The 25,728-nt window shown below is 42.2% G+C and overlaps 1 protein-coding gene across 1 annotated transcript; it reads left to right on the forward strand.

The window, feature by feature from the left end:
* Positions 1-338: 338 nt before the first annotated feature.
* LOC120057904 (zinc finger protein Helios-like) lies at positions 339-25,451 on the forward strand. The gene is made up of 8 exons (XM_039006380.1): positions 339-537; positions 2,496-2,542; positions 7,327-7,434; positions 11,749-11,937; positions 13,302-13,469; positions 22,347-22,484; positions 22,810-22,941; positions 24,020-25,451. Exons 2-8 carry the CDS (start codon positions 2,509-2,511, stop codon positions 24,838-24,840), a joined length of 1,590 nt encoding a protein of 529 aa, XP_038862308.1. The 5' UTR covers positions 339-537; positions 2,496-2,508; the 3' UTR covers positions 24,841-25,451.
* The last annotated feature ends 277 nt before the right edge of the window (positions 25,452-25,728 follow it).

The following is a 25,728-nucleotide window of genomic DNA, read 5'->3' on the forward strand; positions in this document are numbered from 1 at the left end:
TCTATGGCTAATTCCTTAGGAACCGGTGTATCCAGTTCTATCCCCTCGTTCTTTATTTAATTTAGTCTAAAAACAAGTTGAGTCTTCGACCTCATTGCTGCTGTAGTAAAAACAACATCCAGTAATACAGTCTATAAATGTTGACGTGTCCATATTTAGGCTTATGAAGGTGTACTTCATAGAATACTGTAGGATACAGGGAAGGTGTGTGCGGGGGTCACGTTTGAGGTGGAAAGTTGACGGTCTAGTTCAGCACAGAGGAAGTAACTACCAAAGCTATTTATTGAGGAGTGCGCTGCTCTGTTCCCTAAACTTTATTCAGGTTGTATGCAGGACAGGACAGTGTTATACTCATGTGAAGTTTTTTTGGGGGGGGCATCCCACTTTTTTTGGAGGAGAGTATCCCCTAATTTCTTTGTTTGTTATTGTCTATCAAAAACATATTAGGCTACTGAGCATTTGCATTTGAATTTTAAGACGTGCAGCTTCCGCAGACGAAGATCACTGATTATCACTTGAACAGGGGAGACACAAAAGGTAATGTCCAATCAAACATTTTGTCAATTTATCAAGTTACAGGCATCCTACACATTATAATGCACTGGAAACGATTAGGCTTCCTTCCTTACAAAACAACGTTATGTAACTTTGTAATACGTTCATAATAACAGTTTCATAATTGTTTTATCTGGACGCAATATATCAACTTCGACGATGCTCCTTCTGCGTACTGTTTAGGAGCGATTGATCGATACATTGACAGTGTATCCCATTTGATTGCTCATGTCATACAATAACAGGGGATGGCCGATTGTGTCAATCAAATGCTTGATTCATATCATATAAATAAGAAAATCAACCCATATAGTTTTTCTTAAACTGAAGGGAGATCTTTGGCTGTCAGTTAGCCTACACACGTGCACGGCGGAGCGTTTGTAGAGACAGGTGTCCACTTCGGAGGCGCGGATAGCTGGTGAAAATACTTCTTATGGGCTTTCCGTTTATTGCAAATGAAGCACTTCTAATTTCAATTGTCAAAAATATAAAGGTAAATTATATTGATTGAATTAATCAAATAACTTAGGTTGCTTATCACTAAAACAACTGTTTTGTATTTATTTATTTGAATAGCCTAGTCTACCCATGTATGACTGACTATAAATTCGAGAGAAAATACTCTTAAAAATATAAACATATCATGGCTCTTAGTCTCATTTATGAATCGTTTCCATTGTAGGCTAATAGATATCCAAATTATTGAAGAGTCAATTATTAGGGAAAATCTAAGTGCATGCCATTTTTTATTGACTGATTATGAATATGTTTTGTGTGATTTTTATTGTATTCTATGTAGAAAGAAGTGGTAATCATTTACAAGACATTTGCCAAATGTTGACATCTGTATTCTAGTTCCTAGTAGAAAATGTTTTGCTAGGTCAGTCCTCAAGATTGGGTTTCTGTTTTTTTTTTTACTGAACTATGAGGGCTTAGCCCCCTTGTGGGTCATACTATGAGGACAAACTCCTCTTGTGGGGTCACACTATGAAGCTGTACTCCTCTTGTGGGTCATAATTATCTTGTGCATCAAACATCAATACTACACAATTTCATCTGAACCACCAACAGATAATACATGTCTACAACATTTCCGTTGATACTGATAGCAGACATTAGGTTGGCTAGTGGTGGTTTGTTTGCACCTCACTACTGTTCTCTCAGACATATTTATTTTTAGCTTAAAGCCTTTGTCAGAGGACGTGAAACTACTAGAACTGCAATGTGTGTTCTCACTCCATGTACATGTATAACCCATATTATAGTTTTAGCTGAATATATGTGTTACTTCTCTAACAGTGCAACTTTCAATGAGCCACTTCATTCTATTCAAAGGCTATATTTTACAACCCACCAGCCCTTCAGCAGCTTTTTGGGAAGTTGAACAATATAGTTTTATGTTGCGAGACAATAAACTGGTGGTGTGAACTTTTCGGCTTCAGTTTTATTTGAACACTGTATAACACTGTTTTATACATCATATAATTGTACCAGTCATAATACGTTTAATGTATTTTCAATCAACCTTTATTGTAATATATTAGTGAAATATCTCAAATTAATCATTGCCTTTTTCAAAATCAAAATATCCTCTAATTTGGCTATTTTAGCATTTATAAATATTTATTATCATTCATAATGGCTTATTAATTAAATGTATTAGGAAGTGTTGCCTAAACGTACAATGATCACGTAAAAAAAAAAATCACTCCACCCAAACAGTATAATATGGCTAATTTCATAAGGATTTAGAAGAGGTTAGGAAGAGAGGGCCCACTGGGCACAGACGTCAAATCTACATCTATTCCAAGTTGGTTCAACTTCATTTCATTGAAATGATGTGGAAACAAAGTTGATTCAACCTCTGTGTGCCCAGTGAATAAGAATCGTGGTTCAGCTCAAGTGCTCTTCTAATGTATTGTTTCTTTTGATACCCAAAGCTCTCCACCAACTATGGAAACAGAGGCAACTGATGGATATTCTGCAAGTAAGTCAACTCTTCAATCACTCTCTAACCTGAAACCTCCTGAACTATTCTAATTGTTTAAACTTTTGAAAAGTTGTGTTAGCGAGATCCTGTTTCACATTGCAGATGCTGGATGTGTCTCTCAATTGTCATTTTATGGTTTTATACAAGCTGGTCTTTCTAATCAAGTTTGTAGCGTATCCATCCGTATCTATAAAAATTTTAGATTTTTAATTGTTCTGGTTCCCTGAAGAGAGGCCTAGGCCTACAGGGATACTGGGCAGATGGACCAGGTGTAGGAGCAGGGGCGGACAGTCCTGCTAGGAGAAGGAGATATCCCTTCTCCTCTCCCACCCTCCTTCTCCTTCTCAAGCTACATGTGTTCTGATCCTGTAAAACGATCCTGCCAACTTCACTCTCCTAGAGATGTCTTATCATCAGTAGGGTGGTTCTGTAGCAGGTACACAGTGGTACTTCCCTCCTCTTTACATTCCCCTTCACAGATTCCCACTGATAGAACATACTGACAATCTGGAGTTTGACAACTCCTTTTTGTGTTTGTTGGTAATAGGTTTGGGATGAGTGGTCAAAAACATGAACGTTATAGTGTGAAGGAAAAAAGTAGGATGAAGTAGGATATAGTGCCTTCTGCTTTCATTCACATCGCTGATACACATCTATTTTGGTTCATGTTTGAAGTATACTGCCATATCTCCACTAACATGTTCATAGGCAGATTGGTGAATGAGATCTCTCACAGTCTAGAGGGAAGGTCCGGAGGTTGAGAGTTTGACAGGAAAAACCAGATCCTTGCTCCAGCCTGTGTGTTTCCAACAAGCCACAACATAGTTACTCTGTCACCCGGGGGAGAAATCCTGCACAGTTCCAACCCTTGATCATTCTTACTTTGTGTCATTCCTGTTTCTGTGGCTCATTATAGTCCTCCCACTCAGAAATGATGGCATTTTTATAACCAGCCAACCACTTGTTGCTGATAGTTTAACACAACAGGTTCTCAATCTCATTTCATAAGACAACCTGCAGTAACTACCATGTCTGATAAGATAAATCATATACACGGTAGCCTATATCATCTTTGTCATTTTCATACATTTTATTTTCCTTTTGGCAACGCCAACACATGGAACAATCCATATCTGATGCGTTACACACATTGTCTTCTTCCAGTGAAGCCTCCACTGTCTATACAAGTCATCTGGGCCATGGTGTGGTGGTAAATACAGTATTGAGTCAGCTAACAAGTGGTGTGAATCAAAGCTCTGATTCTGACTTAGCAGACTGTGTGTGTGCGTGTGTGTGTGTGCTGTTGGCCCCAGTTGCTGATGTGGCCATACACTGTCTCCTCAACCTGGCCCACGGGTTCCAGCATGCATCACTTTGGGGGCAGCGAGCTGCAATTTTAACTATTGTATGAGGAATGGCAGATGATAAACAAGTGAGTGTGTTTGAGTGCACACATATGACTGTATCAAACCATTACATTTACATTTGAGTCATTTAGCAGACGCTCTTATCCAGAGCAACTTACAGTTAGTGCATTCATCTTAAGATAGCTAGGTGGGACAACCACATATCACAGTCATAGTAAGTACATTTTCGTCAATAATGTAGATATCTGCCTCCCGAGTCACGCAGTGGTGTAAGGAACTGCATCGCTGTGCTTGAGGCGTCACTACAGAACCGGGATCGTGACCGGGAGACCCATGAGGCGGGGCACAATTGGCCCAGCATTGTCCGGGTTAGGGGAGGGTTTGGCCGACCGGGATTTCCTTGTTCCATCACGCTCTAGTGACTTCTTGTGGCGGGCCGGGCGCCTGTAAACTGACTTTGGTCGCCAGTTGGACAATGTTTCCTCCAACACATTGGTGCAGCTGGCTTCCGGGTTAAGGCAGCAGGGTGTCAAGAAGCAGTGCGGCTTGCCAGGGTCGTGTTTCGGAGGGCGCATGGCTCTCGAGCTTCATCTCTCCCGAGTCCGTAGGGGAGTTGCAGCGATGGGACAAGACTGTAACCAGCAATTGGACATCACGAAATTGGGGAGAAAAATAAAATAAAAAAAACCAGAGCTAAGTGTGAGTGTTAGTTCACTAAATACTTTATTTATTATTATTATTAATTTATTTATTTTCGGTGGGGGGAGGTGTGAGGAAGGGGTGTGAGGGGGGTTGCTGTGGGATTATTTAAGATACTCTTTGAAGATGTAGGGTTTTCGATGTTTTCCGAAGAGGTGCAGGGTATCTGCTATCGTTGGGGTCCCAAGACAGAGAAAAGCTTGGACTGGACTGTGGGAGTTGCAGTTGCCCTCCCTTGAGCAGAGCCTGAAGGTATGGAGTGGCAGTTCATCTTGCTGCTCCATAGGCAAGTACCATGGTATTGTAGTGGACGTGAGCTTTTTTGATGTTTGCAGAGAACGACAGGGTGTTGTCCAGGGTCATGCCAAGGTTCTTTGCACTCTGGAAGGGGGACACCGTGGAGTTGTCAACCGCGATGGAGAGGTCTTGGAGCGGGCAGGCCTTCCCCAGGAGGAAGATCAGCTTCGTCTTGTTGAGGTTGAGATTGAGGTGGTGGGCCGACATCCAACCTGAGATATCTGCCAGGCACGCAGAGATGCTTATCACCACCTGGGTGTCAGAAGGGGGAAAGAGAAAAGAAGTTGAGTGCCATCCACATAGCAATGATAGGAGAGAACATGTGAGGATATGACGGCGCCGAGTGACTTGGTTTATAGAGAGAAGAGGAGAGGGCCTGGAACCGAGCCCTGGGGGACACCAGTAGTGAGAGTAGTGAGAGACACAGATCCTCTCCACATCACCTGGTAGGAGTAGACTGCCAAGTAGGATGCAGAGTGTGCAGAGCCTGAGACTCCCAGCCCTGAGAGGGTGGAGAGAAGGATCTGATGGTTCACGGTTTCGAAGGCAGCGGATAGATCTAGGAGGATGAGAACAGAGGAGAGAGATTCAGCTTTGGCAGTGTGGAGAGCCTCCGTGACAGAGAGAATCAGTTTTGGTTGAGTGACCTGTCTTGAAGACTGACTGACTGGTTAGGGTTAAGAAGATCATTCTGAGAGAGATAGGGAGAAAGTTGGTCAGAGACAGCACGCTCAAGTGTTTTGGAAAGAAAATAAAGAAGTAATACCAGTCTGAGGTTTTTGACGTCAGAGGGGTCAAGTGTTGGTTTCTTGAGGAGGGGTGCGACAGTGGTCAAGGATGAGTTGATGAGGGAAGTGAGGAATGGGAGAAGGTTTCCAGAGATTGTCTGGATAAGGGAGGAGGGGATGGGGTCGAGCGGGCAGGTTGTTGGGTGGCCTGACCTCACTAGTCGCAGGATTTCATCTGGAGAGAGAGGGAAGAAAGAGGTCAAAGCGTAGGGTATTTCTGTGTGAGTGCGACCAGTGGACTCAATAAGCTGAGTGAATGAAGAGCGGATGTCGTCAATCTTCTTTTTAAAGTGGTTGACAAAGTTGTCCTCAGAGAGGGAGGAGGGAGGGGGGCGGATTAAGGAGGGAGGAGAAGTTAGAAAAGAGTTTCCTAGGGTTAGCAAGCGTGTATACTGTATATATGAAGGCCTACCACAGTTCGTCTTTGAAACCAGTTTCAGCGAAATGCCTTTAAGGGTTTCAGTAATAATTACAAGTACATAAAACATATGAACATTAACATTCACGTGCTACGAGTACACACCACCTTTGAGACACACTGAGCCTTTACCTGACCTGAGAGGCCCTACAGAGCTGCCAGGCAGCCGTCAAGGCGTCAACACTTATGCACAGCACAGTAATGGAAAATCCTTCATGACAAATCTGGGCCACCCCTATCTCTACAACAGACACCACTGCCATTGGATAGCCACCTGTCAGTCACCTGAGATTTCATCCAACCCCAGCGTGGCGTGCAATCGGAGACCAGACCCAGGGATTGTGTCATCATGGTCATGGACCACAACTCCCAGTGTGTCTCACTCAGCAGCAGCCAATCACAACAATGTAACACCACATAAAATACAAGCATTTTGTTTTAGCTTCCATGAGAGAAGCTTTGGCGAAGATTAACAGTTAGACTGTTACTTTCAGGTACTTTCCTGTAAACCTATATTAACAAAATACTCCCAGGTGCTAGCTGGTACAGTGTTGTCTTTGCTGTGGTCTGGCTCCTGTGGGATTTGACACCTGGGTCAGTGGGGGTGCTGTGGTGTTGCTGCTGCTGTATTGTCTGAGAGGCTGTGCTGGGGCCAGGCTGTAATGGGATAAGGGATTGTACAGCTCTCCTTCTAAGTGGACAGGACAGGACACACAGCTATAGCTATCCCATGGCATTGCCTGTGTCAGGGAAGGTGCTGACAGGCTACAATCTGATCTGATCTGTATGGCGAGGACACGAGGCTGACAGAAAAAGTAGCCAGCAGACAGCAGCCATACCACCTTGCACTCTGGTACTGTACTGGCTAGCACCTAGAAGCTAAGCAAGTGCTGGGTCTCATCCACGGAAAATTTGTTTGCTACTGAAAGTGGTTCAGAATGATTTCCTGTTATGAATTAGAAGTGTGAAATACAGCATTAAATTATCCCCTGGCTAAGTATCTCCGGGTATCATCAGACATTTTTACACTTTTTTTTAGATGGTGTGATTGCTACAATTGACACCTCTCAAAGCATTTATCTGAGGAGGTCATGACATTTGGAGATTGGAGTTTGTATGTACAGTATGTACTGTATCTGTATGCTGTTCAGTGCAGTGCAATGCTGTGCAATGCGATGTTCCCAGCTCTCTTGTTGTCTGTCTGTCACCCAGGTAACGGAGACTGCTCTCCCAGGAAGACAGAGAACTCTAGAATGTTGGTGGACCTGTCGGCAAACACACCCAACGCACAGCAGCCCCAGGGTCCTTATTCACCGACTGGTGAGTGGATACACACACACACGTGCACACACACACACACACACACACACACACACACACACACACACACACACACACACACACACACACACACACACACACACACACACACACACACACACACACACACACACACGTCAAGAAACAGTTTATTTTCTTTTATCAAAGGGTCATCAGAAATGTATGTCTTATCTGAAGGGTCTTGCGTAGTTCCCTTCCATTAAATGAACAGAAATAGGAAGAGCTGAGACATGGTGCCATTCTTCTCATTGTCTTCAGACATGTCACCATGAGGTGGCTGAACCAGAAAAGGGAAGTTGTTTCCCGCAGCATCCCCCAGTATTAGTAGCCTGGTCCTAGATCTGTGTCAGAGGGAGAGAGACTCACAGATACAGCTTGTGTCATCCCGACCCAGAGGTTGCCTAACACCACTCCGCCATGACACCACTTTTGTAACACACCACTGAAATTAAGCAGTTGTGTCAGTGTGTGCAAAACTACAAAACATGTTTGCCTATACACTTATGTTTAGTATCAAGCTATTAGTATGGTATAGCATTTAAAAGTATTTTTTCATTCACTTCAGCAAAATACCTCTACAGTTCCACTAGCAAAATACCTTATGGGTGACTCTTCTTGATCTTCTTGATCTCTGACCCCTGAGTAATGTAAACTATGAGGTGTTCAATACACAGCCAGGTATGGGACAGGTATCTTTACTCAGATTAGCTTATGATAGCACTTTTCACTTAGCTTGGATACCTACTGTAGTTTCTCCTCCTTGGTAACATAACCCGTCATGCTTCGGGAGTTTCTTTATATTTTATTTATCTGGGTTCTATAAAATGCTGTTGTCGCAGCAACCATCTCAAGTTCAGCCAGCTTCGACAGAGAGTGGCGAGCTCTTCATGTGTATACCCCACCTACAATACCCCTCAATCTGCTAGCTCCATGTTGCCAGGATACAGCACTGGAGGATAAATTCAATGTCATGCTGTTAGTAAAAGAGGAGCTCTTTCAGTTCACACAAGGCTAAGAGATAAAAGGGGAAATATTGCTTAATAAAATACTGCCATGTTGTTACAGAGATTGCCATGTCATTGCTGACAATAACAGGACTCCAGAATTCTATGTGGTCTGTGTTGGAAGATAGATGGAAGTTGTCAATCATATCACCTCAGTGGAGTGGATAGTGTGACTTAGTGTCAACCCTATAGCAGTAACCATCACTTAGTGTCAAACCTATATTAATCACCATCACTTAGTGTCAACCCTATATTAATCACCATCACTTAGTGTCAAACCTATAGTAATCACCATCACTTAGTGTCAACGCTATAGCAATCCCCATGACTTAGTGTCAACCCCATAGCAATCACCATGACTTAGTGTCAACCTTATATCAATCACCATGACTTATTGTCAACCATATAGCAATCATCATGATTTAGTGTCAACCCTATAGCAGTCACCATGACTTTGTGTCAACCCTGTAGCAATCACCACAGTAAATGTTGTTGTCAACCCTAAAGCAATAAGCACACAGTCAACCCTAGCTATCGCCACACTCCACTTGTATATAAAATAAATATTGGATGAAATATTGAGTTTGGTCTTATTGCTATTAGCTCATAGAAACGCATTGAATAACAGATTCATACATGGAAAAACAGATGGTAAAAAAAAATCTAAAGGAAGTTTGTGTCTGAGAGATATAGGAAAGATCATGAACTTATTTATATATATTTTTTAAACATATTTAACCCCTTTTTTTAGGCACCAACATTTGAACTGGTACCAGGCTACCTTCAGACAAGTCTTGGGAAGCTTGTGGGTGTCCTAGAGAAAAACATGCACGTGTTCGTGAGAGTCTCATCTTTCCATAGAGGGTTCATATTAACGTGTTGCCCAAACTGTTCGGCAAAGGGGCAGGTGCTCCAGCACACCTAGGGCTCCATCTGTGCAAGTGCCTGGTCTAGTATGAAGGAAGACTTCGAGTTTTTGCGCTAAGCTAGTTAGCATTGGCTCACCAAACGACCTTTAACTTCCTTCATACCGGATGCAAACATAAAAATGGTACTCACGAGTTCATCTGACTCTCGGGACGTAGAAACTGTAAGTGGCCTTATTGCCAAATCCCCTTTAATGGAGCCTAGGAGCTTGAAGGGACAGTCAGGGAATGGATTATATGGATGTGAGAGGTTTGGGGTTATTGCTCTTGCTCCTTCCGTACCTACGCTATGATTATAGTTTCAGTCACAAATCACAAACAGGCTTGACTGGATGGTTATGATTAACGTCCGTATCAGGTTTCCCTTCAGACTACTGTAAAGGAATGCAAGAAGTCTCCTTCTCACGGTATGATGCCTCTGACCTTGTATGACCTAAAAACTTGTATGTACTGTATATGCTGTATATGCATATGTTGTATGTATATGCAGTACAGGAAAAAAATGTGCTCTATTGTTCTTTTTTTAAATGTGTGTTTCTGTTCTTGTCTAATAGAGTTATGTATTTTGTCATGCTTTATGTTTTGTGTGGACCCCACAAAAAGTACAGTAGCTGCTGCTTCTGCAACACTTAATGGGGATCCTAATAAAAAAACAAATTCCACATGTTCAAGATTAAGGTCCCTACGTATATGCTAAGCATACCAGAATCTTAAAGCTGCAAAATACAACTTTTTGGGTAACCCGACCAAATTCACATAGAAACATGAGATAGATCTGTCATTTCCATTGAACGTAAGTCTAAGAAGCGGTAGATATGTTCTATGTGTGCTGTTTCTATGCGTCCCGCTCTTAAGTTTTCTTTTTGTGTCTTTTACTTTCAGTTTTATACACCAGTTTTAAACTGCTGAAAATACAATAATTTTGGTTATTGAAAATATACTTTAGATGGTACAACGATTCTCTACACAATAGATTACTTGTTTTGGCAAACAAACTGAAATTAGGAAAACTATTTGAATATAAGCAACCAGGAAATGGCGGGACAATTTCTGCATATTGTACCTTCAAATGTTGTGTGGGAGAGGACGATCTCTAATTATTCTGTGGCTATGTGTGTGTGTGTCCCTAGTGACTCAAGAGTCAAACGTTACTAAAGCCAGACTGGAGGAGTATGTATCTGGGCCATATTTGTGTGTCTGTGTGTCAGTCTCCCTATAATGTCGGATGAGGGATACTGAGAGTCTGGTGGCCAACCCAGTAGAGTTGAGGCATTTGTGCCTTTAGTCAGCCAGAGTCCCCCCCCATCAAGACATCCAGCCAGTCTCCCAGTGCCAGTCAAATCTAAACCCACAGAGGCTAAGCAGCACCTGGCCGCAGCCCTCCGCTCTTCCTCTCCTCCTCCCCAGAGACCAGGGCTGCGGTCAATTCGAATTAAAGGCAGTCAATTCAGGAAGTGATTTTAAATTCAAATAAAATGGGAAAAAAAATATTTGAAATTAATAGCTTCTACTTCTCTGTTTGTTGAGAAGTCATTGAAAATAGATACCATTTTTTTATTCAATTTCGAATTGTTATTTAAGTTTACTTGACTGCCTTCAATTAGAATTGACCCCAGCCCTGCCAAGGACTGAGTGGAACTAGACCAGCCTGTTTCTCAGCTGTCCCTCCACAAATCTCTAATGTTCAGACCAAGTCACGTATCGCCCGTCCACTTCTGGGACGAACCCCGCTTTTCTCCACATAACTACTTTACTGTGTACATTCCAGAAGTCTCAGGTTTAAAATAGATAACAGAAATAATTGAGCTCCTGAGTGGCACAGCGGTCTAATGCACTGCATCTCAGTGCTAGAGGTGTCACTACAGAACCTGGTTCGATTCCAGGCTGTATCACAACCGGCCGTGATTGGGAGTCCCATAGGGCGGCGCACAATTGGCCCAGCGTCATCCGGGTTAGGGTTTGGCCAGGGTAGGCCATCATTGTAAATAAGAATTTGTTCTTAACTGACTTGCCTGGTTAAATAAGTAAAATACTTGCATATAATTAACAATAATTAACCATTTTTTGTCAGATTTGATGAGTCCCTGCCTCTAGGGGTTAGCATTAACTTTGGCAATTTATGTTGAGCATCATTATATTACTTATTTCTCCAGGGGAAATAACATGCAGATTTGATGAACTTGTTCCAATCAATGGATGTTTACATTCAAAGAGAAACAGATTTACAAGGTTTAGACTCGTAACCTAGAGCCACTGCACCTCTTACTGGAAGAACAAGGATCATCCACTAAAGCCATGTCATGTGATTGTCATGTGATTGTCTGAAAAACTGTAATTGGATTGGTCATACCTGTCTCTTCCAGAACACACCATCAAACAAGAAGAAGAGACAGAAGATGAAAGGGACAGGAGGACCACAGCTGAGGATATGGGACAAAGTGGGGAAGAGGAATCGGGATTGGAAGAGCCCATGATTGACAGCCCAAACAACCTACAGGATGGGGTCCCTGGGTCAGATGGGTCATGTGACCCAGGAACTCGGCTGCCCAATGGTAAATGTTTCTCTAAAGTTGTTACCCCTTATGTCCCTTTCACAGAATATTTTACAAACCTAATGTACTTTATATTGAACAACATTGACTCAATACTCTCTGATGTATCTAAGGATTGTCAATGTTTTATCATTAACATCTAGCAAACTGCAAAAACCCATTAGTTAAACGTTAATAAATGATGAATAAATTATACTTCACGTTGTAGCTCCCTATGAGATATGAATTTTACAGACTCAAGCAATTGTACGTCACTCACCCTATGATTTAAAAAAATTCTGTGAGTCAGAAATTGTTTCTACGGGTGTGGAGCTGGAGAGCTTTGCTGTTTTGTAGAATACAATAGTTTAGCCTTGGAATGATTTTCATGGATAACATCCCAGGAATCCTCCACAACCTGTTCCCGAGCCCTTCACTGACGCCATTACTGAGCCTCGGTCTTCACAGATTTAGGATCACGTTTCACTTTTCCAAACGTTCGGCCGCAGATCAAGAGACGATCATCAAGATGATGATGAGACTACTGTAGTTTACTGGTGAACCGGGCAAACTTTTTGCATAGATACAGACAAACATACTTTCATGGTAAAGCTGGTATTAAAGATGTACAGCACTTTAACACAATGGAAGATTTTAAGACACACTGTAAGACTCCTTAAGCCTTAACCATTTACTATCTGAAGAGACTTTGACTGCCACACTAAACCTTATTAACTTATACCAACTTAGTGGTGTTGGTGGTGTTTGTGTATCTGTGTGTAGAACGCATACAGCCCTACCGGGCGCCTGGTGAAGGATGAAAACTCACTGTATTTCTACACCTACTCTGTGGTGAGAGAGGGAGCTGTAGAAGAGACCCAGAGCAGAGCTATTAGGGTGGAGATCTAACACCTCATCTCACCACACTCCAGACACTATTACTGTAGTAGCAGTAGGCTGTAGCTCAAATGTATCAATTGTACACAGCACACATCAGGCACCACACGTTAGTGTTTTTCTACCCACTGACAATCCTCCTAGAAATATATTCTCTGCATTATTTGAGATGTTACAACGTTCTCAGCTAAGGCGTGTTGCTTGCCTTTACCAATCATTGCTTGCCTTTACCAATCAAACCATGTTTTACCATTGCAATGTGTTGATTGCTGTTGAGTAGCTGTGAACCTCCATTTCCGTCTTTCTCAAGTTTGTTCGGTCCACTAGCTGAGTGAAAACTCAAGACTAGGTGGCTGGTGGTCTGTGGGTATTGTGTGTTGCTTTTCTGGCTATATGTAAAAGGGGGAGTGAGAGATGAGAGCCTGCACTTCCTGTGCCCCTTCAAGTAATAGGTCGTTCCAGTGTAACACTTCCTGTGCCCCTCTCAGGTGATAGGTCGTTCCAGTGTAACCAGTGTGGCGTGTCGTTCACTCAGAAGGGCAATCTGTTGAGACACATCAAACTGCACACGGGGGAGAAGCCCTTCAAATGCCCCTTCTGCAGCTACGCCTGCCGCCGTCGTGACGCACTTACAGGCCACCTACGCACACACTCAGGTCAGCCCCTCTACCTCCTCTCTTTTTTTGTTTCTTCCTCTATGTTCTTATCCTCTTCCTCTTTTTCATCCTTGTCTTCCTTTTCCCTTTGTCTTGGGTCCATGCTTCCTTTAACTTTTTTATTACTGTGGTTACTCCTTAGTATTTATCCTGGTTTCAATAACTTCTAAAATAGTCCATACTATGTTGATGCTATAGAACCGGCCTATCTCGATGTAACTTAAAGCATGATCTGGTCTGACCCGTGTCTAAGTTTTTGTGACAGATTAGCAACAGACCCACAAATATCTAACCCTGACAGGGTTTCGTATTGTTGGATGGATGCATCTCTCTGGGGATTTTTGTGCAGACAGACAAGGGCTGTGGTTAGGCACCCAGGACATGCTGTTCCTATAACCTGCTCAGCTCACGTCTCCTCAGAGAGGAACTCTCTCTGTTATCTGTAGAGATACAGTATGGGGAGACCAGAGAAACACTGCCCTGCTCTAACTGTAACCCACTTTCCTATCTCTGCGTCATAGGCCTCTGTCTCTGTGTTCTCTTCTGCCTCTTCTTTGAGATCCGGGACAGACGACAGTAAAACCTCATCTCTAGTGTTGTCCTCTTAGAAGTACTCACATGTACAGTGCAGTCGGAAAGTATTCAGACCCCTTGGCTTTTTCCATATTTTGTTACGTTACAGCCTTATTCTAAAACTGACTAAATTGTTTGTTTTTCCTCATCAATCTACACACATTACCCCTTATTGACACAGCAAACACAGGTTTTAGAAATTATAAATGTAAAAACCGAAATATCACATTTACATAACTATTCAGACCCTTTACTCAGTACTTTGTTGAAGCAACTTTGGCAGCGATTACAGCCTTGAGTATTCTTGGGTATGACGCTACAAGCTTGGCACACCTTTATTTGGGGAGTTTCTCCCATTCTTCTCTGCAGATCCTCTCAAGCGCTCTCAGGTTGGATGGGGAGCGTCACTGCACAGCTATTTTCAAGTCTCTCCAGAGTTGTTCGATCGGGTTCAAGTCCAGGCTCTGGCTGGACCACTCAAGAACATTCACAGACTTGTCCCGAAGCCACCCATGCCTTGTCTTGGCTGTGGGTTTAGGGTCAATGTCCTATTGGAAGGTGAACCTTCTCCCCAGTCTGAGGTCCTGAGCGGTCTGGAGCAGGTCTTCATCAAGGATGTCTTTATACTTTTCTCCGGTCATCTTTCCCTCAATCCTGACTAGTCTCCCAGTCCCTGCCGTTGAAAAACATCACCACTGCATGATGCTGCCACCACCGTGCTTCACTGTAGGGATGGTGCCAGGTTTCCTCCAGATGTGATGCTTGGCATTCAGGCCAAAGAGTTCAATCTTGGTTTCATCAGACTAGAGAATCTTGTTTCCCATGGTCTGAGAGTCCTTTAGGTGCCTTTTGGAAAACTCCAAGCGGGCTGTCATGTGCCTTTTACTGAGGTGTGGCTTCCGTCTAGCCACTCTACCGTAAAGGCCTGATTGGTGAAGTGCTGCATAGATGGTTATCCTTCTGGAACGTTCTACCATCTCCACAGAGGAACTCTGGAGCTCTGTCAGAGTAACCATCGGGTTCTTGGTCACCTCCCTGTTCCTGTTTTACATTTTTAATACATTTGAAAACATTTCTAACAACCTGTTGTGTGTAGATTTATGAGCGAAAAAAAATATTTAATCTATTTTAGAATAAGGCTGTGTCTTATTAGGGCATTGGGTCACCACGAGCAGCTTCAATGCACCTTGGCATAGATTCTACAAGTGTCTGGAACTCTATCGGAGGGATGCGACACCATTCTTCCACGAGAAATTACCATCATTTGGTGTTTTGTTGATGGTGGATGGAAACGCCGTCTCACCCGTTCAAATCAGGAATCTCCCATAAGTGGTCAATTAGGTTGAGATCTGGTGACTGAGTTGGCCATGGCATATGGTTTACATTGTCTTCATGCTCATCAAACCATTCAGTGACCACTCATGCCCTTTGGATGGGGGCATTGTCATTGTATGGGGGAATAGCCATGGTAGCCAAAATAATGGCCTGCCCAGCATTTTTATACATGACCCTAAGAATAATGGGACATTAATTGCTTAATTAACTCAGGAACCATTCCTGTGGAAGCACCTGCTTTCAATATACTTCGTATCCCTCATTTACTCAAGTGTTTCCATTATTTTGGCAGTTACCTGTATTTCCATGTTGAAGCCAGTAAAAACAACTACATCGGCTAGGCTACATGTTTGTTATAACTAGGCCTATTGTAGTAGCTACTGTATACTATTTAATAAACTATCTTCAATGGATAGGACAAACATTCATGGCTCCAGGGGAAGAGCCATTAGGCCTACAGTGTGCACACATTGCTTTATGCTCATGGAACGAGAGATTTATTATATCCTGCTTCTGACCCGATCCTACTTAGAAATATTGCTGTTGTTAAAAATAACTATTGATTGTTTTTCCTTAAAATTGGAGTTCCCCTTTCCTGCAGTCAAATGACCTAATGGCCTCATGGGTGGAATTTTATTAATACTTTTTCATAGTTTCATAATTAATAAACATGATTCATTTATTTTATGCAGAAAATCCAGTGTTTCTATGTCAAATGATTTTGTTATATTTCAGTTTTCTGTGATATATATATAAAGTGTCCTATTGGGATGCAAAGTCAAAATGTAGCACATTTCAACTCTATTTGCAGCAGGTAGCCTAGTGGTTAGAGCATTGGGCCAGTAACTGAAAGGTTGCTAGATCAACTCCCTGAGCTGACAAGGTAAAAATATGTCATTCTGCCCCTGAACAAGGCAGTTAACCCACTGTTCCTAGGCCGTCATTGTAAATAAGAATTTGTTCTTAACTGACTTGCCTAGTTAAAGGTTAAATAAAAAAAGTATTATTTCTGACATGGTACAGCTGTCTTTATTTTAAATCCCATAACTATGTGTGTGAGGTGTATACTTTTCATTTGTTTAAGATACCAAGAAACACTCTGTGTGACCTTGATTTAGCCCACTGCAGTAAAAGGTTTTAAAAACCAAACTTATGTTGAGAATATACAGTGCCTTCAGAAAGTGTTCATACCTCTTGACTTATTCCACATGATGTTGTGTTACAGTCTGAATTCAAAATGGCTACAAAAAAATCTCACCCGTCTTCAAATAAAATGTTATTGGTCACATACACATATTTAGCAGATGTTATAGCGGGTGTAATACTCATGTTCCTAGATCCAACAGTGCAGCCGATAATGATAAACTGAAAACATGTTTTTAGACATTTTTGCAAATGTATTGGAAATGAAGTACAGAAATATCAAATTTACATAATTATTCACACCCCTGAATCATTTCATGTTAGAATCACCTTTGGCAGCGATTACAGCTGTGAGTCTTTCTGGGTAATTTTCTCAGAGCTTTGCATACGTGGATTTTACAATAAAAACACATTATTTAAAAAATTTAAAAAAATCAAGCTCTATCAAGTTCAAGAGAAGAGACAGCCATTTTCAAGTCTTGCCATAAGTTTTCAAGACGATTTAAGGCAAATCTGTAACTCGGCCACTCAGGAACATTCAATGTCGTCTTCGTAAGGAACTGCAGTGCATATTTGGCCTTGTGTTTTATGTTATTGTCCTGCTGAAAGGTGAATTTGTCTCCCAGTGTCTTTTCAAAAGCAGACTGAAGCAGATTTTCCTATCTGATTTTTCCTGTGCTTAGCTCTATTCAGTTTTCTTTTTATTTAGAAAAAACTCCCTAGTTCTTGCCGATGACAAGTATACCCATAACATGATGCAGTCACCACCATGCTTGACAGTATAAAGAGTGGTACTCAGTGATGTGATGTCTTGGATTTGCCCCAAACATAACACTTAGTAAAGTTCATTTCTTTGCCACATTTTTTGCAGTTTAACCTTAGTGCCATATTGCAAACAGGATGCATGTTTTGATTATATTTTAATTCTGTACAGGCTTTCTTCTTTCCACTCTGTCATTTAGGTTAGTATTGTTGAGTAACTACAATGTTGTTGATCCATCCTCAGTTTTCTCTTTTCACAGCCATTAAACTCTGAAACTGTTTTATATTCACCATTGGCCTCATGGTGAAATCCCTGAGCGGTTTCCTTCCTCTCCGGCAACTGAGTTAGGAAGTACGCCTGTATCGTTGTAGTGACAAGGTGTGTTGATATACAATCCAAAGTGTAATTAATAACTTTACCATGCTCAAAGGGATAATCAATGTCTACTTTTCACTACAAAGATACAGGCATACTTCCTAACTCAGGGATTTCACCATGAGGCCATTGGTGACTTTGGCTGTCCCCATAGGATAACCCTTTTCGTTCCATGTAGAACCCTCTGTGTAAAGGGTTCTACATTGAACCGAAAAGGGTTATACCTGGAACCAAAAGGGTTCTACCTGGAACCAAAAAGGGTTCTTCAAAGGGTTCAAAGGGTTCTGTAACCCTTTTAGGGTCTAGATTGTGCCTTTTTTTCTAGGAGTGTAGTTACTCCACAATACTAACCTAATTTGCAGAGTGAAAAGAAGGAAGCCTGTACAGAATAAAAAATATTCCAAAACATGCATCCTGTTTGACACAAGGCACAAAAGTAATACTACAAAAAAATGTGGCAAAGAAATTTGATTTTTGTCCTGAATACAAAGTGTTGTGTTTGGGGTAAATTCAATACAACACATTACTGAGTAACACTCTCCATATTTTCAAGCATAGTGATGGCTGCATCATGTTATGGGTATGCTTGTAATCGTTAAAGACTGGGGAGTTTTTCAGGATGAAAAAGAAACGGAATGGAGATTAGCACAGGCAAAATCCTAGAGGAAAACCTGGTTAAGTCTGCTTTCCACCAAACACTAGGAGATGAATTCACCTTTCAGCAGGACAATAACCTAAAACATAATGCCAAATCTACACTGGAGTTGCTAACCAAACAGACAGTGAATGTTCCTGAGTGGCTGAGTTACAGTTTTGTCTTAAATCTACTTGAAAATCTCTGGCAAGAACTGAAAATTGTTATCTAGGAATGATCAACAACCAATTTGACAGAGCTTGAAGAATTATGAAAATAATAATGTGTAAATGTTACACAGTCCAGGTATGGAAAGCTCAGAGACTTACCCAGAAAGACTCAATAGCTGCCAAAGGTGCTTTTACTAAGTATTTTACTTAGGGGTTTAAACTTAATTCCACTTTGACATTATGGGGTATTGTGTGTAGGCCAGTGAAACAAAATCTAAATTGAATCCATTTTAAATTCAGGCTGTAACTGAACAAAATGTGGAAAAAGTCAAGGGGTGTAAATATGTTCTGAAGGCACTGTACATGGCTCGAATGCAATGCAATTTTGTCTGCTATTTCTGGAGAAGTGCAAATATGATCTGTAAGATGGTTCCATGGTGTTTGTAAAATGTTAATTTGGTAGCATTATAATGGTGAGTGGACATTCCCCCTTTCTCTTCATATTGGATCTTTGTCCAGCGCCTTTGAAAAGTTTGGATGTGCGTAAAACCATCCATAGTTTAAGTTGGCTTGTCTGTGTTCAACATATTTAGCATGTTTAACATATTTAGCAGATATGGGTCGGGCTATTTAACGAACTAGGCTATAATGGACTAACAATCAAAATTGGAGTTGAGTACAATGCAATACATGAAAACCGTAAATAGACAACTTGAAGCAACCACATATTTAACCATGGAGCATATTCTGATTGGCCAGTGAGGTGTCAACCCTCGACATACCCGCAACATTTTTATTAATCAAAACCCAGCTCTTTCACGCCATCGCCAGCTACTGCGCACATAATTCTGGTTGTGAAAATATAACAAATATTTCTGACACACCCCCAAACCTATAGCGCTACCAGATTTGCCATTGCGTTAAGTTTGTTAAAATAGAGCCCTTTGTATCTCTCTCTCCTTTTCTGTCAATGCTCTCAAACACTCTTTACATGTCTCGTTTTTTTCTCTTTTGACCTTTTTCAAATTTTCACTTCCTATTTTGTTAGGCTAAATTAATTATTTACCCTCCTCCAGTCAGTGTAGACGGCACATTTAGGTGTACTGTAGTTCCCTATGCAGTGCTATAGTATGTAGTAGTGCTGTATGAATTCCCTCAGCCTGCCTATACTACACTACCTGAGGGTTGAATGGAATGTTACACTACCTGAGAGTTGAATGGAATGTTACACTACCTGAGGGTTGAATGGAATGTTACACTACCTGAGGGTTGAATGGAATGTTACACTACCTGAGGGTTGAATGGAATGTTACACTACCTGAGGGTTGAATGGAACGTTACACTACCTGAGGGTTGAATGGAATGTTACACTACCTGAGGGTTGAATGGAATGTTACACTACCTGAGGGTTGAATGGAATGTTACACTACCTGAGGGTTGAATGGAATGTTACACTATCTGAGGGTTGAATGGAATGTTACACTACCTGAGGGTTGAATGGAATGTTACACTACCTGAGGGTTGAATGGAATGTTACACTACCTGAGGGTTGAATGGAATGTTACACTACCTGAGGGTTGAATGAAATGTTACACTACCTGAGGGTTGAATGGAATGTTACACTACCTGAGGGTTGAATGGAATGTTACACTACCTGAGGGTTGAATGGAATGTTACACTACCTGAGGGTTGAATGGAATGTTACACTACCTGAGGGTTGAATGGAATGTTACACTACCTGAGGGTTGAATGAAATGTTACACTACCTGAGGGTTGAATGAAATGTTACACTACCTGAAGGTTGAATGGAATGTTACACTACCTGAGGGTTGAAAGGAATGTTACACTACCTGAGGGTTGAAAGGAATGTTAGGAACTCTTCTGTGGCGTAGGGAGTTGGTTGGAATGGCGTTCTCTAGATGAAAGGCCTCTTCTCCTTTCACCTCTCTCTCTCTGCCTCTCTCCCTCCATCTCCCTGCCCCTGGCACACTGCCAGGAAACAGGTGGAGTGACGAGAGAGGGAGGTTAGGTGTGGGGAGAGAGACAGAGAAACAGAGAGAGAGACAGCGACAGGTGAATGCTTTGATGTATTGTGCAATCCGAGGGGCAAGACAAGAGTATACTTTCCCCTGTCAAGACACAGAGTGGCACTACATGGACTGTGTTGTATCTGAACCCCTCCCAAACACATTGTTAAATATGAATATCAAGTTATTCTTTTAATTGCTGTTCAAATATGTGCAAATGGTTAATCCTGAAGGTGTTTTAGATGCTACATTAAGAGTGATGGGCTCACTCAGTTTTGACATTACATGAGACAACAATACGTTTCTGAGATAGGTTCCTGTTTATCACCCAACTGGATGCAGCCAACTGTATCTGAAGGCAGAGAGAGTTGAGGCTATTTGCATGTTCAAGAATAGCTGCTGAAAGTGGGATTTTTGTGATACATTCAACATCTGCAAATGGCTGGAGGTTTTGTAAATGAGTAATAGCATAAAATGTGTGTGTGTGTGTGTGTGTGTGTGTGTGTGTGTGTGGCCTATTCCAATATGAAAGTGTCACTGCCCATCCGGCTGGCTACAGTTAGCAGGTGCTGTGGCCAATATCATTGGAGCAGACAGACAGTTCAGGGTGTTTTTCAATTACAAGGACATTGTATTAGGCTACATATGGAGAGACTCAAGTAAAATAAAGCAAGTGTTCTGTAATGATGATGATTATGACCTGTTAATTACATGATAATGCCATTGCTAGTTTAAAGCTTACTCATGAACCACAGTTTCAAATGCACTAAACCAATTGGCATTCACAGGCCACAAAATTACATTAAGACAAGTAACCTATACTGTCATTTGAGATCAGCTTGAAAAAATGTAAGCCAGACGTTCACACACTCACCAATATTTCCAATCAATTCCCATAGACTTAATGAAATGTTACATAAGCCTATCTGTGTCTTACTTTCAAAGTACTTGTCAGACTGAAACATGTTATTCCCACAGTAACAGGTCAGGTAGTTTCTAGTAACTGGTGTCACCTCTGGTACTAGAACATTTTCTCATGTGAACGACGCCTAGTCTGGGCCAATGCTTGGTGTCGTCTGGACCACAGTTCCCCCTTGACGACTCATCCCGAAGACTTTCAGAGCCTTGTTTCTACTACAGAAGACTTTGAGTAGTACTTTTCAGTAGTTTCAGCCTTTAGTTGCCAAATCACGGTGAATGTATTAATTCATTCATGAGTAATTCATTCATGAGTGAATGATTGAAGTACAGTTAATAAATGAATGGCGGAAGATTGGAAGGAAGGCAGGACGGAAGGAAGGATCAATGTATGGATCTTCTCTAGGGGAAAGCTAGAGGAGGTTTTGCACAGTCTCACCAGCATAGACTCCATCAGAATGGAACTGGCAGCATGAATCACTCCCCACCTCCAGCTGCTGAGGAGAAACACAGACGTTGTTTAGGTCTGACGTTAGAGTTATTTTCCTTCTTCTACGGGATCTGTGTCTGTGTACAGCAGGCCAATTGAGTTGTGCACCATAGTAGTAGTGATGGGCTCCCGGAAGAGTTGTAGGCTTTACCAGTTGTTCCAGGGCGTATGAAAGGCACATGTGTGTATTCGAGTATTTTGGTATATCTCGCCTGCCCACACCTTCTCTGTCTGGTTGGCAATGATGGTGTGTGGGATCCCACTAATGGAACATTATCACTCCATGAGCTCATAGCCCTGCTCTAGTTTCTGTGTTCTCCACGGGTTCTATGTGTTTATTAAAACCTCCTAGAGAGTTCACATAGAATTGCGTTACTGGTCTGTTATGTGAGTTGATGAATGAATGAAATTAATAGTTTTTTCCCTTTGATGTCATTTCTCTAATTTAGTGGGTAAACCACACAAGTGTGACTACTGTGGGCGGAGCTACAAACAGAGGACATCATTGGAGGAGCATAAAGAGCGCTGCCATAACTACCTTGAGAGTGCTGGCATGGATCCCACCTCCGTCACTGGGCCTTATCCAGGTGAGTGTGAATGTCCTGCTCTGGTACAGAGACCTGCTATATGGTATCTCTGTTGATGGTATGGACTCAGAAACATTTGCTTTCTCTTTGGCATCTTTTTTACACCTTGCACTTTAACCTTTAATCATTTATAATTTAGGTATGAAGTTAAATTAAAGATACTTTTATTTTCTCTTCCTCCTTCCTTTTTATGGTTTGTGTGAGTATCCTGTGAACTCTACTTATGTTACTTTTACACACCAGCCACCTACAGTACTACAGTACTACCTACAAGCCTTGGTGCAGACCTCTCACACACTCTCATGCTCTGACCCCTGACACCCAGGTGAGGTCCCTAAAGAGCAGAGGCCCCTGGCGGAGGCCGCTGCCATGGCAACATTAAACCGGCCACCTGTCATTGAGAAACTGCAGAGTAACGTAGGGAAGAGGAAGAGTACCACTCCACAGAAGTTTGTGGGTAAGCATCATTATATCACTTCCTGTCTGGGAGCACCATAATGTGTTCACCATAAGGATCAATAACTCACAATTATTAATTGTAGCTTAGATAATTATTGTATATAAAAGGACAATAACTAATTTGTAATTTTCATAATTATGGTATTAACGGTATCAGTAGCGTATTTATTTAATCCCATTTTGGGATTGAATTTGACCTGTTCTGTTGGATTAAATTCAGTTTACAGTATTAACTCTTTATTTGTTATGTTCAGTTCAACATACAGTCACTGCAACAGAATGAGTGTATACATGCAAAAAAGGAATTGAATTGCGTGCCTGGGCAGAGGTACATTGAAACATGATGCTGTTGTTTTGCATCTAACAGATGACCTTGACTTAATGGTAGAAATGAAGACACTATTCACATACTGCACACTTTAGTTTTATTAATGTATATTCCACATTTCAGATCTGGTTGTTCCACTCTGAATATGTCTCAATCTTTTTCATTTTAACATTTTGAAGAAGATATTTGTTTTGTATTAAGAAACAATTGTTACGGTGTTGCAAACATTTTGTTGGCATATAACCGCCAATTTTTGCATATTAGCGCGGAAGACAATTATTTGTTTTTTATTATTTACTGCTCTATTAGATAGAGGAAAAGATCAAGCGAGACACAGAGAGCGGATGAGAGTGACGAGGACATGTTTTCACTCTGTGGTTTGTTACACCTGTATCTCTGCAATAGCTCTTATCGAGAGAAGAGCAAAACAGCTCACCGCATCCCTGCTCTGGAGGGGTTAAACAGTGCATTCAGATGGATGGGGCTTTCCACTATTAAACAACACAAGAGAAAATACAATAAGATGAAAACAAGAGAACTTTGATAGTGTTTAGCTTATTAAAAAATGGAAAGGTTAGACACGCACACAAAATTAAGGCACTCTTTCATATTCTATAGAGTTACAATTGTATGTATTCTGTACTATCCAATGGTGTCATTCGACCGGACGGTGAGCTTACGGTGAGCTTACGGTGAGCTTATGCATATGTGAGTTTCATTGTGGTAATATGCAAGCTGTGCTCTGCAGGTGAGAAGATGATGCGTTATAGTTACCCGGAGCTGAGCTATGAGATGGGTCTGAAGTATGAGAAGGAGGCAGAGCTGATGCAGGCTCACATGATGGACCAGGCTATCAACAACGCCATCTCTTACCTGGGCTCTGACTCCCTGAGACCCCTGGTCCACCATCCCCACCCCCATGGTCCCCACGGTCCACAGCCGTCTCTTTCTATGGCTGAGGTGGTACCCATGGTCAACCCCCTCTTCCACCACGTCTACCCTCTGGGGTCAGGGCTGCGTATGGACCGACCGGGTAGCCGCGACGCTCCACCTCATCCTTCACCTCTGCCCCCTCCTCCCCCTGACTTCCATCCCTCCTCCAACGGGCCCATCGCCCTCACCAGACCTAAGCAGCACCACCCACAGGGTACCAGAGAGGAAAAAGAGTCTCCTAGCAACAGTGGGCTGGACTCGGCCGACTCTGCCCGGAGCAGCCCACAGGATAGGCTGGGTTACCACTGGAACAACCCCCACCACCGTCCCAGATCCAGCCCAGCGTATGGCGGCAGAGAGGAGGGGCGAGGTGGGGCTGAGGTGGCCCAGGGAAGGGCGGCAGAGAGGCCTATAAGTCGGGAAGGGGTGCGTGTGTTTGGGCGAGAGGGGCGGAAGATGAGGGTGTTCCAGTGTGAACACTGCCGCATTCTCTTCCTGGACCACGTCATGTACACCATCCACATGGGTTGTCATGGTTACAGGGACCCGCTGGAGTGTAACATCTGTGGCCACCGCAGTAAGGACCGCTATGAGTTCTCATCTCACATCGTCCGCGGGGAACACACCTTCAACTAGAGGGATGGACTGGACAGAAGCCACCACTGGTTCCCGCCCCATCCCATCCCACCTCAGGACAGTGATGTTGAACTAACTGTGTGTGGTCAATGCAACCAACCAGTAGAGAGAGAACTAACCAACATTTGCTGCAGCATAATGATACTAGCTATATATCATTCCAAACAAATATATGAAGGTCTGGGCCAAATACACATTTTAATTGTACAAGGTGTTTTGAAGAATTTGAGGTTGAGATATGTATCACAAGTGAGGGATTTTTTTTGGAGTGAAGAAGATCACAAAGAAGTAGTACACCTAGAAAGTTTTGTCATGGTGTGTCTCTGTGAGTAGTTCTATTATAGTTTATCACTGTTCCTTTCTTGCTGAATAATGTACTGTTGGACTTGTTCGTTGCCACATAGACTGCCATGTAAGGTCTCAACTTATCAAGGGGCTTTCCCTGACCCCACCAACTGAACCATACTTTAGAATATAATATTCTTTCTTGCATGATTTCTTGCAACAGACTGTATATCTTCTCTGTCTTTCTAACTGCTAACTGCACAGGCGTGTTGTCACACTAGCCACATTAAAGAATTACATTTTCTGCAGAGGGAAAGAGAGTAGTGAGAGAGAAAGAGAGAGAGCGAGAAAGAAAGGGAGAAAGACAAAGACAAAGAGAGAGACAAAAAAAAGAGAAATATGGAAGAAAGTGAGGGAGAGGGAGAAAGAGACGGAGAGAGAGAGACAGAGAGAAAGAGAGCGAGACAGAGAGAGAGAGCGAGACAGAAAGAGAAAGAGAGCGAGACAGAGAGAGAGAGCGAGACAGAGAGTGTGTGTGAGAGAGAGAGAGAGAGTGAGACAGAGAGTGTGTGTGAGAGAGAGAGAGCGAGACAGAGAGTGTGT

Source organism: Salvelinus namaycush, chromosome 13 (genome assembly GCF_016432855.1).
Source record: "Salvelinus namaycush isolate Seneca chromosome 13, SaNama_1.0, whole genome shotgun sequence".
NCBI lineage: Eukaryota > Metazoa > Chordata > Actinopteri > Salmoniformes > Salmonidae > Salvelinus > Salvelinus namaycush.

Bases quoted from the DNA above. Each gene is read 5' to 3' on its own strand.
- LOC120057904 (XM_039006380.1), top strand. From the start codon at position 2,509: ATGGAAACAGAGGCAACTGATGGATATTCTGCAA. The intron at 11,938-13,301 runs GTAAATGTTTCT...TGCCCCTCTCAG, and splicing joins AGGAACTCGGCTGCCCAATG to GTGATAGGTCGTTCCAGTGT. The intron at 22,942-24,019 runs GTAAGCATCATT...TGTGCTCTGCAG, and splicing joins CACTCCACAGAAGTTTGTGG to GTGAGAAGATGATGCGTTAT.